Source organism: Mastomys coucha, unplaced genomic scaffold, assembly GCF_008632895.1.
Source record: "Mastomys coucha isolate ucsf_1 unplaced genomic scaffold, UCSF_Mcou_1 pScaffold23, whole genome shotgun sequence".
NCBI lineage: Eukaryota > Metazoa > Chordata > Mammalia > Rodentia > Muridae > Mastomys > Mastomys coucha.
The window spans coordinates 74,311,431-74,326,080 of NW_022196906.1; the positions used below are offsets into that span (position 1 = coordinate 74,311,431).

The 14,650-nt window shown below is 38.2% G+C and overlaps 1 protein-coding gene across 3 annotated transcripts in view; it reads right to left on the minus strand.

Annotated features, from left to right (window-relative positions):
- Col12a1 (collagen type XII alpha 1 chain) overlaps positions 1–14,650 on the minus strand; it is a 129,804-nt gene that overhangs the window by 59,358 nt on the left and 55,796 nt on the right. For all 3 annotated transcript variants that reach the window (XM_031345995.1, XM_031345996.1, XM_031345997.1), the window contains 4 exons: positions 6,296–6,432; positions 4,794–4,923; positions 836–975; positions 92–224 (listed from right to left, as the gene is read on the minus strand). In XM_031345995.1, the coding sequence (XP_031201855.1) occupies positions 92–224; positions 836–975; positions 4,794–4,923; positions 6,296–6,432 (540 nt within the window). The remainder of the gene's footprint in view (positions 1–91; positions 225–835; positions 976–4,793; positions 4,924–6,295; positions 6,433–14,650) is intronic.

Sequence of the window (14,650 nt, forward strand, 5' to 3'; positions counted from 1 at the left end):
AAAAAAAAAAAATTAGTGATACAGCTGTAGCTCCATTTCTCAACATTTAATTTTGAACTATCAAGATCCTAGTTGAACATTAAACACCTACGTGTGCGCTCACTGCCACTCAGGTCCTCACTTTCAGACTCATCAGGATAGATGGCAGTGATGGAGACTTCATACGGAGTGTTGGGGTTCAGATTCTCAAACACCAAGGTATTTTCATCTCCATTTAAAATGGTCTTAGACAAAGAGGAAAAATCACATGCACACTAAGTTAATCCATCTAGATCATGCACACCCAATGACATTGTGCTGACAGGTGAATGCTCCTCTGCACTATTACAGGTACATGAGCCCAAAGCTACTTGCCAGAGATGAGTTTTATCTGTAAAGGAATGTGGTGCTTTGAATAAGAAATGTCTGCAGTAGACTCAGGCATTTGAATTCTGAGTCCTCAGTTGATGGTGCTGTTTGGAGAAGCTAAAGGGAGGTGCAGCCTTGCTGGAGGAAGGACAACCCTGGAGGAGGTGGGCTTTAAGAGCTTACAGCCTTGCTCCAGCTCTAATTTGTTCCTAGGTTGCAGTTGAGAACATGATCCCCCAGCTTCCTGCTCTGGCTGCCACGTCTGTCCACTGACCGTGCCTCCCCCCCATAATGCACTCTTATCCCTCTGGAACCTTAAGCCCAAATCAGATCTTCCTTCCTTCTATGAGTTGCCTAGGCCATGGTGCTTTATCACAACAAAAAAGTCACTGGTACACAGACGTAATCTGTATTTTAGCCAGGCTTTCGTATAAGCAAATGGAGAGAGAATGGGGCAGAAGGGAGAGACAGAAAGAGTTAATGTTACCTCCAGCTTATCTGGGTTTCCCACAGGTGCCCAAGTTATTCTGTAGAGAGACACATCTGAAGCTCCATGATCCCAGGTTCCCCTGAAACTATCTGGTGTGACCTCAGTAAACCGTAGGTTGGTTGGGGCTGGTACAGGCCCTATCATAAGAAAAGTCAAGAGTGTGGGAATGATAAACTCCATTTAATATCATTAAAATGTTTTAAAGGATATGATTTTTAAAACTGCCAAAATACATAGCATTAGAATGAAATATTTTACTAGTTTAGATCATTTGAAAAACAGCATAGGACAAGCAGTGTACGGTTATAATACATAAGTTACTAAAATATGTGAAATACGTAGGTCTACTAAAATGATGATCTTTTTAAAGTACTGTTTATTACTATTCTTCTATTACAGTGGTTTCCAAACTTTTTGTATGCCAGTACTTTAAGGATATAGTGTAGCAGCAATATACAGAGTGCAAACTGTGACACGCAGTTGGACAGCTCATGGTCCTCACCCAGTCTGTCAATGACCCCAGAGATCCATGGATTCCCATTAGGACATATTGCATTAGAGACAGTACAATAGATACCAGAAACTCAGTAAGTCATTGAGACATATATTAAAGAAAACAATATGCCAGTAAATTTAAAAACATAGAAAACATGGGTGGATTTCTAGATGGATATCACCTACCAAAAATAAGCCAGAGCAGATAAACAGCTTAAACAGATCTACAAACAACAATACTGAAACCACAACTGTAAAAAAGGAGTAAAAAATCCAATGATGTTGGAAGGAGTATTTTATACATGGTGGGGGAGGTCCTATAGGAGTTAGAAGGAAGAGATGGAGAGTGGGTATGATCAAAATAAATTATATTCATCTGTGAACATCTTAAAGAATAAATAAAACATTTTTATATAAAAAATTCCAGGCTGGGCATGATGGCACATGCCTTTAATTACAAAACTGGGGAGGCAGAAACAAGCAGATATCTATGAGTTTCAGAACAATCTGATCACATAGGAAGTTCCAGGCAAGCCAGGGATATATAGGGAAATCCAGTCTCAAAAGACAAATTCCAAGCCCAGAAGTATTCACTGCTGAATTTTATCAGACCAAAAAATGAACAAACAAAACTTGTAACACCAATGATTTTCAAAATGTTCCATTAAAAAAAAAAGAATAAATACTACCAAACTCTTTTAACAAAATCAGTATAACCCTGATTCCAAAACTAATAAGTCACAAAGACAAAATTATAGGGCAGTCTTCCTGATGAACATAGATGCAAAACTCATTAAAAAAAAAAAAAAAAAAACACTTAAAAAATAAATTCAAAATCACATCAAAAGTTCATTGGCCATGATTAACTTGGCTTTATCCCAGGGAGCCAAGGATATAAATGACCTCTTCATAAGGAAAACTTTAAAAGGCTCAGAAAGAAATTATAGAAGACACTAAAACATGAAAAGAACTTTCATATTCATACATTCAAGGAATTAACATTGAGAAAATGGCTATCTTACCCAAAGTAATCTAAAAATTGAATAGAATCTCAGCCAGACTTCCAGTGTCATTCTTCTTAGAAGTAAAAAAAAATAAATGTCCATATAACAAAAAAAAATTTTTTTAAAAACTGAGCAAAAAGAACACCACCAGAGGTACCATCGTAAAGGACTTCAAGCAACGTTACAAAGCCATAATACAAAGAACAGTGTGGCACTGACTCAAAAGAAAAAAAAAAAAAAAGCAAATACATAGTTCAATAGAATAGAGTACGAAGACATAAATATATGCAGCTACACCAATTTGATTCTTCACAAAAACACCAAAAATAATGTACGCTCAGGAAAAGACAATGCACTCAATACATAGTGCTAAATAAACTACATATCACATGTAGAAGAATGAAATTAAATCCCTATTTCTCACCCTAGAAAAAAAATTCAACCCCAGATGAATCAAAGACCTTAATGTAAGATCTGAAAGTGTTAGATAAGAGTAGAGGAAACACTTCAACATAATAGACATAAGCAAGGACTTTATAAACAGGATTAGAGTCACTCCAGAAATAATAACAACAATTGACAAAGAAGACCACCACTCCTGACCTCTCATCATCGATCATGTCCCTATTTCCTGGCACTCAAAACCTTCTGTACTAGAGTATACACAAATGCTTTGGAAGTTTGTTCTAGGAATAGAGTAAAACCGGCCATGGAAATAAAGAGTGGTACCACTTCCGCAGTACAGCTCAAAACAACCCAACTAATACAGATGCCCTTTAGATCCACCTAACATTTCAAATCGTAGCTTTTGAAAGCATGCATCGAAAGCATTAATCTCATTACTAAATTATCCATTTCCTGACGTTCCTCTCTTTTTATCCGTTGTATACACAGAAGTGTTGACTCACAGCAGCATCTTCTTCTCTTATCAATGATTTTTACCAGATAAGAACTGACAGCAAGGAGAAAATTAAAGTGGTTACAAGAGTTCCCATCACAGTGAAGTTTAAAAGAGAGAGAAATGTGCGTGCCTGAAGTAAGGAGTGGGTTGTAACACTGACAATACCCTGATTCAATATAGACAAACTAGCACCAACAAAGCAGATGCTTGAGTTTGGGTGTGGTTTCATTGCCAGTCCTCCTATCGTATCAGAGGCAAAGATGTTTGACTCTGGTGTCTGCAAAAGTTCCAAATCTTGGTGCTGATTACAGTGAGGTCCAGAAAGCTATTTAGATTCTCTAGACGTGTGCTGCCTTGTGGGAACCATTAGCTACATGTGATATTGAGAAGTTAATGTGGCTGACCTAAACTAAGATGCATTGTGACTACAACTGTAAGAACTATTTCCAGGGGCTGGTGAGATGGTTCAGCGAGTAAGGGCACCGACTGCTCTTCTGAAGGTCCTGAGTTCAAATCCCAGCAACTACATGGTGGCTCACAACCACCAGTAATGAGATCTGATGCCCTCTTCTGGTGCATCTGAATATAGCTACAGTATACTTATTTATAATGATAAATAAATCTTTGGGCCGGGTGACTGGAGCGAGCAGAGGTCCTTAAAGTCAATCCCCAACAACCAGATGAAGGCTCACAACTATCTGTACAGCTACAGTGTGTACTTATATACATAAAATAAATAAATAAATCTTTAAAAGTAAAACTATTTCCAGGAAGTGTGAGATACCGTATTATAATTATGCTGAAATATTGAAATGATTTTTTTTCATTTTATCATTTGTGGTTTAAATAAAATCACTTATTAATTTTACGTGCCACTTTTATCTTTTTTTAATGCAGATACTGGAGATTTTTAAACTATACTTGAGGCTCCTTTTGTTAGTTTAGGATACTGCTGACTGTCAGCTTTCATTTTAATCAATGGTGTAATCAAGTTATTATAAATTGAGCACTTAATTAGATCATTATACGCTTAGCACTGAGTTAAGTAATTAGATCACGGGAGTAGAGATAAGATCCTCTGCCTGCACTAGGAAGGAACCAGGAGGATGGTTTAACCGTGAAAGGAACAGCAGATTTGATCGCTGAGTCAAACACTGTAGAAACAGCAAAGTGGACCAAGGAAGGAGGGTCCTAGCAGGTTATTCTGTGTCTCTGTGTCCTACTGCCCCTAAGGCCACCTCTCCTCTTCTGGGATCTGACGCTCAGTCATTCTGAGTCCCACTCATCTGATCATCCTTTCATGACCCTGGGACTTTCCATCAACCTTTTATCTTGACAGCTGAATTGTGAACTGCTGAAGGGAAAGAAGCTTATATGAACTGTTTATCCTGATAGCATTTTACATAAGAAGAAAATACAAGAAAACAGTCTACAGATCCTAGCTGGCATCATCAATGCTGGCCAAAAAGCATTGAGAAACAAATGTCTCACTCAGTAAAGATTTTCAAACACGTTAAGTATTTCCACCGTGTCCATAAAACAGGGTGCAACTCACGGGTTGTCTCATAAGCAGTCGCGGGGGGAGATGTGCCCTCATCATACACTGCAGAGACGCTCACTGTGTACTGGGTTTGAGAGGAGAGGTCTTTGAGGGTAGTGCTGGCCCTTGATCTGTCCACCTCCACCTGTAACAGGAAGAATGCAGTGGGGGGCTCTTAGAAAGGATCTTCTCTGGCATTTCTTACTAGAGCATCAGAAAAATGAAAGGGTCATGACACCAAAAAAGCAGAATTTTCAGTTTGCATAAGAATCCAGAAAGTGGCCACAACTTAAATGTTTCCAAAGTAGGAAAATATGTATGTTCTAGTGCCATGATGACCTGATTTTCAGGTAAGCAGTGACGACTGCCTGTGGCTTCAAGCAAACAAACCATTTTTATCTTTGTCTTTTAATACCATCAACTTACTACTTCCAGAAATGATCTTTATGCAAATCTCATTTGTTATGCATAAGAGCTGTGAGATGCACTGACCGTTAAATGATTTGAGATGAAAATCCAAAATTTAAGCAAATGTGTACAGACATATAAAATAACTTGTACAATACATAAATAACAAATGTATACAAAGAAAGGGAAAGTTGGCTTCAAAAATATGCCTCTAGAATTTTGGCATTAAAATTTCCTTAAGAGTAACTTTTTTTTTTTTTTTTTTTTTTTTTTTTTTTTTTTTTTTTTTTTTTTTTTTTTTACTTATTCACTTTACATTCCACTCACTGCCCCCTTCCAGTCACTCCCTCCCATTCTCCTCTAAGCAGGTGGGAGTCCCCCTTGGTATCCCCACACACACTCTGACACTTCAAGTCTCTGCAAGGCTAGGCACTTCCTCTCCCTCTGAGGCCAGACAAGGCAGCCCACCTAGAAGAACATATCCCATGTGCAAGCAACAGCTTTTAGGCTACCCCTGGAAGAGCACCCAATTTTTAATCCCATCTTCCAAAAAAAAGAGTTTCTTCATTTTGCTCCCATTTTGAATCACATTACAATGTAAAAAGTTGTGCATCCCTACATCACCTCAAAAAAGATCAGTCTGAAAGACACAGTCCTCTAACAGCCTGTTCCTCCTTTCTCCCTGACCTGTCCAACTGACCATCTTATCATTATCTAACACATTCCCTTTCCTCCCCCAACCCTCGCATCTTCTCACCACTTTGTATTTTTAGAACATTTGGAATTTTTAGTCATTCATAGACTAGAGAGTACCATATAAGGCAACTAGATGAGAAGGAAATAAATCATGGATTCTATAACTCTTTATCAACTGAGGGATGATGTTTTTGAGATTAAAATCACACAGCAGAACATTTCCAAACTAAATCTAACGCAGTCCAATATATTACTGATTTTCAAATAAATGTTTTGACTGCACAAGCTTTCTGCCTTTCATTAACAAAGTGACAAATATTCAAAACACACTATCATCTACCCTAGATAAGGTTATTTTGTTAAGCCTTGCAAGAAAACAACTATTTCCATGTCCTTTCTCATCTCCAACCTACCTCTTTGAACTCCTCTTCTGGAGTTTTATATCTAACAATGTATTTGCGAACTTTTCCAAGCACAGGTTCCCAGATGACATTCATGGTGCTGTGGGTCACATCTCTGAGTTTCACATCCTGAGGTCTGGGTAAGGGCACTAAAGAAACACAAGACGTTAGAATCAGATTGAGTCACAACAGAGCCTTCATTCAGCATCTGCACAAGCTCTTCAAAAAGAAAGCTTAAAGGTATGTAGCTGAATGATTTTTGTTTGTTTGTTTGTTTGTTTGTTTGTATTTTGTTTTTTTCGAGCCAGAGTTTCTCTGTGTAGCCCTGGCTGTTCTGAAACAGACCTGGCCTTGAACTCAGGAATCCACTTGCCTCTGCCTCCTAAGTGTCAGGATTAAAGGTGTGTGCCACCATGCCCAGTTCTATTTTTAAATAGAAATACCACTTTTTTCCAGACAGAGTTGCTTTATTCTGTAGAAGGCCTTTTAGAAATAGCATGTGTGCTTTTATTGCACTGCTGACTTGTTGCTCACATGATAATCTCCCAGTCTAGCTAAAACTACTTGCTACTCAAACATAATGTCTTTATACATTTATGTGTCTTCAGATATTTAAATTAGTTAATATTGAAAATGAAATCTATCAAGGGATGCTCCCTTAAGGATGTTATAGAATTCTTGATAACCTTTCAGAACTTGACAGTAAGACCCTATTCCTGAAGACACCACATACCTGAGACATAGAACATGGAGAAATCAAGCTTCTACTGACCTAAAAACTGCATCCCAATGATTAACTTTCATGTCAGTATAAAGAGTTATATACACCATCAGATAGGGAAAGTAGTCATCATTCTTACACAACTGTGAATCCTGAGAGCTACAATAATGACTGGTCTAGTAACATATGCGTACTGATACAACAGTGGCACAAGTGTCATGGGAGTAACCAACCACTTTCTAATTTGATTTAAATCCTGCTCCACAAGATGAAATATATACTTATCACCACCATTATCAAAGCCAACAACCTCTGACTGTGCAGGTCATACCTCATAAAGGAAAACTTACTACTATTACTCTGATAAATAAATATAATATTAAATCCATTCCTGATAACATCATTTTATCTATAAATTAATGCAGCTCTGAGACATCATCAGAGAAGCTTATTGTAATAGATGGTAAGTAACAGGAAGGTCAGGGTGTAAAGAAAAGATTACAAAGTTTCAGCCCTAAATAGGACATCTATATAACAAGCCAAAGCTCAGAAATAATTTTTGAAATAGGGGACAAAAAAAATATTTTAAGAGATAGACATGGTAGACAACTACAAGGCCACAGTATTCTCCAAAGTCAACAGAACAGTTGCACATATGAATTCACAAGAATTGTGACAGCATGCATAAGACCTGTGTAAGTTCAAGCCAGACAAAACCCAGCCTGCAGATTGGAGGTAGGCATTAAGCTCCATCCCTGCTGAATAGCCATTGGCAACTGATACATTCTAGTAAAGAGTGTGGGCCCTGATGAACTGAACACGTTTCATTGAATATCCATATGCCCAAGAGTATATGGGCAGTACAAATTGGACTCAATGGGTTTAAAAAGAAAACAGAGAGTAATGTGTTTTAAAAAAAAACACACAAAATTGGGAGAGTGGAGAAGAGAGGGTAGCTCTGGTAAACACCAGGGGATGGATATGATCAAAATGTGTTGCATGAAATCCTCAAAAATAAATTTAAAAGAAAATTATAGGAGATGCTCTATAAACATGCTTATGAAAGTGAAAAATAAAAATGGGTCAATGTTACGCACCCACTAAAATTGTAAGAACAACTATATGTGTCTACATGGTTAGACGAAAATCTAAGTTAAAAAAAAAAAAAATTACCAATCAAATAAGTGGTTACCTTTTAAAAAAAGAAAAGATAGACTACAGCCGGCATGTTTCTCAGGAGGTCCACAGAAACCAAAGTCAAAGGTGAGAATCTTGCCCAAACAAACATACCAGCTGGGACAACCATAGGGCTCAGCTGATACAAGACCCACCTCCCCCACCACTGACCACCCCGAGGTCTACTTTCCTTCTGGCCCACTCCCCTACTTGGGCCAGATCAGCAGCCTGATAGCCACCCAAAAGCTACAGCCTGAGGAGATCTACAGTAACCAGGGGCACAGGATGCCTGCTTTAACCAGAGACACAGGAGACCCACCCTACCCAGAAACAACACTGCCTGCCTCCTAGGAGACCAGCCCTAACTCAAGTCACATAGCTGTACTTGCCTCCAAGGAGGCTAGTTCCAGTCAGAGATACCCAGACCAGCTAACACTAGAGAGAACCAGATGGCCAGAGTCAAGCACAAGAACATAAGCAACAGAAACCAATATAATCTGGCAACACCAGAACCCAGTTCTTCCACCACAGGAAGCCCTAGATACCCTAAGATGCCTGAAAAGCAAGATAATGGCTTAAAATCTCATCTCATGAAGATGATAGAGGCTTTTAGGGAGGATATAAAAAAACTGACTTAAAGAAATACAGGTAAACAAAAGCAAACAGGTAGAAGACCTTAAAGAAGAAACAAATAAATCCCTTAGAGAAATAAAGAAAAATACAATCAAGCAGGTAAAGGAATTGAATGAAACAGTCTAAGACCTAAAAAAGAAAATATAGACAATAAAGAAAACACAAAGGGAGGCAACCTTGGAAATGGAAAACTTGGGAAAGAAATTTGGAGTTAAAGATAGAAGCATCACAAACAGGATGTAAAAGATAGAAGAGATAATCTCAGGCATAGAAAATACCATAGAAGACATTGACACATCAATCCAAGAAAATACAAAAATCTCCTAACATAAAATAATCAAGAAATTAAGGACACAATGAAAAAAAAATCAAACCTAAGTACAATAGGAATAGAAGAGGGTGAAGAATCCCAGCTCAGAGGATCAGAAAAAATCTTCAAGAAAATCATAGAAGAAAACTTCCCTCAATTAAGGAAAGAGATGGCCATTAATGTATAAGAAGCCTACTGAACACAAAATAGATTGGGCCAGAAAAGAAAATCCTCTCATCATATAATAATCAAAACATTAGGTGCATAGAACAAAGAAAGAATATTAAAAGATGTAAGGGAAATTTCCAAGTAATATATAAAGGCAGACCTATAAGAATTAAACCAGACTTCTCAAGAGAGATTCTAAAGCCAGAAGATCCTGGTCAGATGTACACAGACCCTAAGAGAACACAAATGCCAGCCCAGGATATTTACCTACTATTCTCAATTATCATAGGAGGAGAAACCAAGATATTCCATGACAAAACCAAATTTAAATAATATTTTTCTACTAATCCAGCCCTACAGAAGATATTGGCATGACATTTCCAACACAAGGAGGTTAACTGCACCCAAGAAAACATAAAAAATTAAACATTTCACAACAAACCCAAAAGAACAGAATGATACACACACCACCTCCAGCAACAAAAATAACAAGAACTAACAGTCATCTGTCTTTAATCTCTCTCAGCATCAGTGGACTCAATTCCCCAACAAAACACACAAGCTAGCAGACTGGATCCATAAACAGGACTCAGCACTTTGCAGCATACATGAAACACACCTCAGTGACAAAGATAGACACTTCCTTGGAGTAAAAGGTTGGAAAAAAATTTTCCAAGCAAATAGTCCCAAGAAACAAGCTGGAGTTGCCACTCTAATATCCAATAAAATAGACTTTCAACCAAGAGTTATCAAACAGGATAGAAAAGGACGCTTCATACTCATCAAGGAAAAAAATCTAACCAAGAAGAAATCCCAATTCTGAACACCTGTACCCCAAATGCAAGAGCACCAACATTTGTAAAAGAAACTTTACTAAACCTCAAAACACAATTGAACCTCACACAATAATAATGGGAGACTTCAACACCCGACTCTCACCATTGAAACGGAAGCTAACCAGACACAGTAAAACTAACAGAAGTTATGAACCAAATGGACTTAACAGATATCTACAGAACATTTCACCCCAAAACAAGAGAATATGTCTTCTCAGTACCTCATGGAACCTTCTCCAAAATTGACCACATAAGCAGAAATAAAACAAGCCTCAACAGATACAAGAAGATTGAAATAATCCCATGCATTTTATTAGATCATCACGGACGAAGGGTGGACTTCAATAACACCAAAAACAACAGAAAGCCCACATACTCATGGAAACTGAACAACTCTCTACTCAATGATAATTTGGTCAAGGAAGAAATAAGAAAAAAAAAATCAAAGACTTTATGGAATTCCATGAACATGAAGACACATCATATCCAAATTTATGGGGCACAATGAAAGCAGCACTAAGAAGGAAATTCATAGCACTAAGGACCTTCATGAAGAAATTGGAGAGATCCTATACAAGCAACTTAACAGCACACCTGAAAGCTCTAGAGCAGAAAGAAGCAAAAAGGAGTAGACAACAGGAAATAGTCAAACTCAGAGCTAGAATCAACCAGTTAGAAACATAGAGAATGAGAAAAAGAATCAACAAAACCAAGAGCTGGTTCTTTAAGAAAATCAACACAATAGATAAACCCTTAGCCAAACTAACTAAAGGGCACAGAAATAGTATCCAAATTATCAAAAATAAGAAAAGGAAGATGTAAGAACAGAAATTGAAGAAATTCAAAAACTCATCAGAACCTATTACAAAGCCTATATTCTACATAACTGAAAAAATCTAGATGAAATGGATGACTTTCTAGACAGATACCATATGCCAAAGTCAAATCAAGGTCAGGTAAACTGTCTAAACAGTCCCATAGCCCCAAAGGAAATAAAAATAGTCATCAAAACCCTCCCAGCCAAAAAAAAAGCCAAGGGCCAGATGATTTTAGTGCAGAATTCTACCAGACTTTCAACAAAGGGCTAATACCAACACTCTTCAAACTATTCCACAAACTAGAAACAGAAGAAACACTACCTAATGCATTCTATGAAGCCAAAATTACTCTGATGTTTAAACCACACAAAGAACCAACAAAGAAAGAGAACTTCAGACCAAACTTGCTTATGAACATTGATGCAAAAATACTCAATAAAATTTTCACAAACCAAATCCAAGAATAGATCAAAGCCATCATTCAACATAATCAAGTAGACTTCATCCCAGGGATACAGGTATGGTTCAACATACAAAAATCCATCAACATAATACATTATATAAATGAACTCAAGGAAAAAAACTACATGATCATCTAATTAGATGCCGAAAAAGCATTCCACAAAATACAACACCCCTTCATGTTATAAGTCCTGGAGAGATCAGAAATTCAAGGCACATACCTAAACATAATAAAAGCAAATATACCAAACCAACAGCCAACATCAAATTAAATGGAGAGAAACTTGAAGCAATACCACTAAAATCAGGGACAAGACAAGGTTGCCCAATCTCTCCCTGTTTATTCAATATAATACTCAAAGTTCTAGCTAGAGTACTCTAGCAATTAGACAACAAAAGGAGATCAGCAGGATACAAATTAGAAAGGAAGATGTCAAAGAATTGCTATTTGCACATGATATGATAGTATACATAACTGACCCCAAAAATTCTACCAGAGAACTACTACAGCTGATAAACAACTTCAGAAAAGTGATAGGATATAAAATTAACTCAAACAAATCAAGATCATCCCTTTATACAAATGATAAAGAGACTGCAAAAGAAATTAGGGAAACAACACCCTTCACAATAGCCACAAATAGTAGGTGTAACTCTTACCAAGCAAGTGAAAGATCTGTACAATAAGAACTTCAAATCCTTTTTAAAAAGAAATTAAAGAAGACCTCAGAAGATGGAAAGATTCCCCATGCTCATGAATTGATAGGATTACCATAGTGAAAATGACCATCTTACCAAAAGCAATCTACAGATTCAATGCAATCCCCACCAAAATTCCAACATAATTCTTCATAGACATGAAAATAATTTGAGACAGTTCTCAAATTAATATGGAAAAACAAAAAACCCAGGATAACTAAAACAATTCTCAGCAATAACAGAACTTCTGGGGGAATAAACATCCTGACTTCAAGCTGTACTACAGAGCAATAGTGATAAAGACTACATGGTATTGGTACAGAGACAGGCAGGTCAATCAGTGGAATAGAACTGAAGACCCAGAAATAAACCTATATACCTATGGATACTTGATCTTTGACAAAGAAGCCAAAAACATACAGTGGAAAAAAGAAAGCATCTTCAATAAATGGTACTTGTCTGACTGGTGGTCTGAATGTAAGAGAATGAAAATAGATCCATATTTATCACCTCAAGTCCAAGTGGATTAAATACCTCAACATAAAACCATATACAATGAATCAAACAAGAGAAAATGAGAAAGAATCTTGAACTCATTGGCACAGGGGGAAGTTTCCTGAACAGAACACCAATGGCTCAGGCTCTAAGATCAACAATTGATAAATGGGATCTCATGAAACTGAAAAGTTTCTGTAAGCAAAAGACACCATCCACGGGACAAATTGGCAATCTAGAGATTGGGAAAAAAAAATCTTCATTAACCCTATATCCAAAAAAGAGCTAATATCTGATACATATAAAGAGTTCAAGAAGTTAACCTCCAAAAAACTAAATAACCAAATCCAAAAATGTGTATAGAACTAAAAAAAAAAGCACTTAAAGAAATGTTCAAAGTCCATAGTGATCAGGGAAATGCAAATCAAAACGACCCTGAGTTTCCACCTTACACCAATCAGGATGGCTAAGATCAAAACCTCAGGTGACAACACATGCTGGAGAGGATGTGGAGACAGAGGAACACTCCTCCACTACTGGTGGGATTGCAAACTGGTACAACCACTCCGGAGGTGCCTCAGAAAATTGGAAACAGATCTACCTGAAGACCTAGCTAAGTCACTCGGGCATATACTCAAAAGATACCCCACCATGCAACAGTGGCACATTCCACTATGCTCATAGCAGATTTATTTGTGATAGGCAGAAGCTGGAAACAACCCAGAAGTCCCACAACAGAAAAATGGATACAGAAAATGTGGTTCATTTACATGATGGAATATTACTCATCTATTAAGAATGAAGACATCCTCAGTTTTGCAGGCAAATGGATAGAACCAGAAAATATCCTGAGGGAGGTACCTCGGGCCCAAAGGGACATGTATGGTATGTACTCAATAGTAAGTAGATATTAGCCAAAAAATACAAAATACGCAGGATACAATCCACAGAACTCAAGGCTAACAAACCAAAGGGCCCAAATGAGGATGCTTCAGTCTCACTTGGATGAGAGAAGAAAGCAATCACAGGAGTGGGGCAGGGAGGGAGGGACCTGGGTGGGAAAGGTGACAGGGAGGGAAAGAGGGAACATGATCACATATTGGAGGGAATTGTACTGAAGTCCTGAGGGCCAGCAGAAAGAATAAAAACAGGAAACCTTGGGAGGTAGGGGGTGGGGGAACCCTCTAGAATGTGCCAGAGACCTGAGAGGTGAGAGACTCTCAGGACTCAAAGGGAGGGACCCTAGATGAAATGCCCTACAGTGGGAAGAGTGAACTTGTAGAGCCTACCTCCAGCAGAAGGCAAGGCATCAAGTGAGGGATGGGGTTGCCATCCCACAGTCACTCCTCTGACCCATAATTGTTCCTGTCTGAAAGGACTACAGAGATGGAAATGGAGAGAAGCCTGAGGAAATGAAGGTCCAGCAACAGGCTCAAAGTGGGATTCAGCTTCCCCAAGACCTGACACTATAACTGAGGCTGTGTAGCACTCAAAAAAAAAAAAAAAAAGGACTTATCATGACTGCCTTCCGAAAGACCCAACAAGCAGCTGAAAGAGTCATATGCAGATATTTGCACCCAACCAATGGACAGAAGCTTCATGGCTAAATTAGGGGAAAGCTGGAAGAAGCTGAGGAGGACGGCAACCCTATAGGAAGATCCTATAGCTGTCTCAACTAACCTTGAAACCTCAGAATCTCTCACTGAGCCACCAACCAGGCAACATACACACCTGACATGAGTCCCCCAACACATATACAGCAAAGGACTACTGGGTCTGGACTTAGTCAGAGAAGATGCACCTAATCCTGGAAAGACTTGGGACCCCAGGGGTTCTGGTGAGGTGGGAAGGGACATCCTCTTGGAGACTGGGGAGGAAGTGTGGGATATGGAACAGTCAGAGGGTGAACTGGGAGGAGGATAAAGTCTGGACTGTTAAAAAACAGATTAAAATATACCAAAAAAAAAGAAGAAGAAGGAGAAGGAAGAAGAAGAAGGAGAAGGAGAAGGAGAAGGAGAAGGAGAAGGAGAAGGAGAAGGAGAAGGAGAA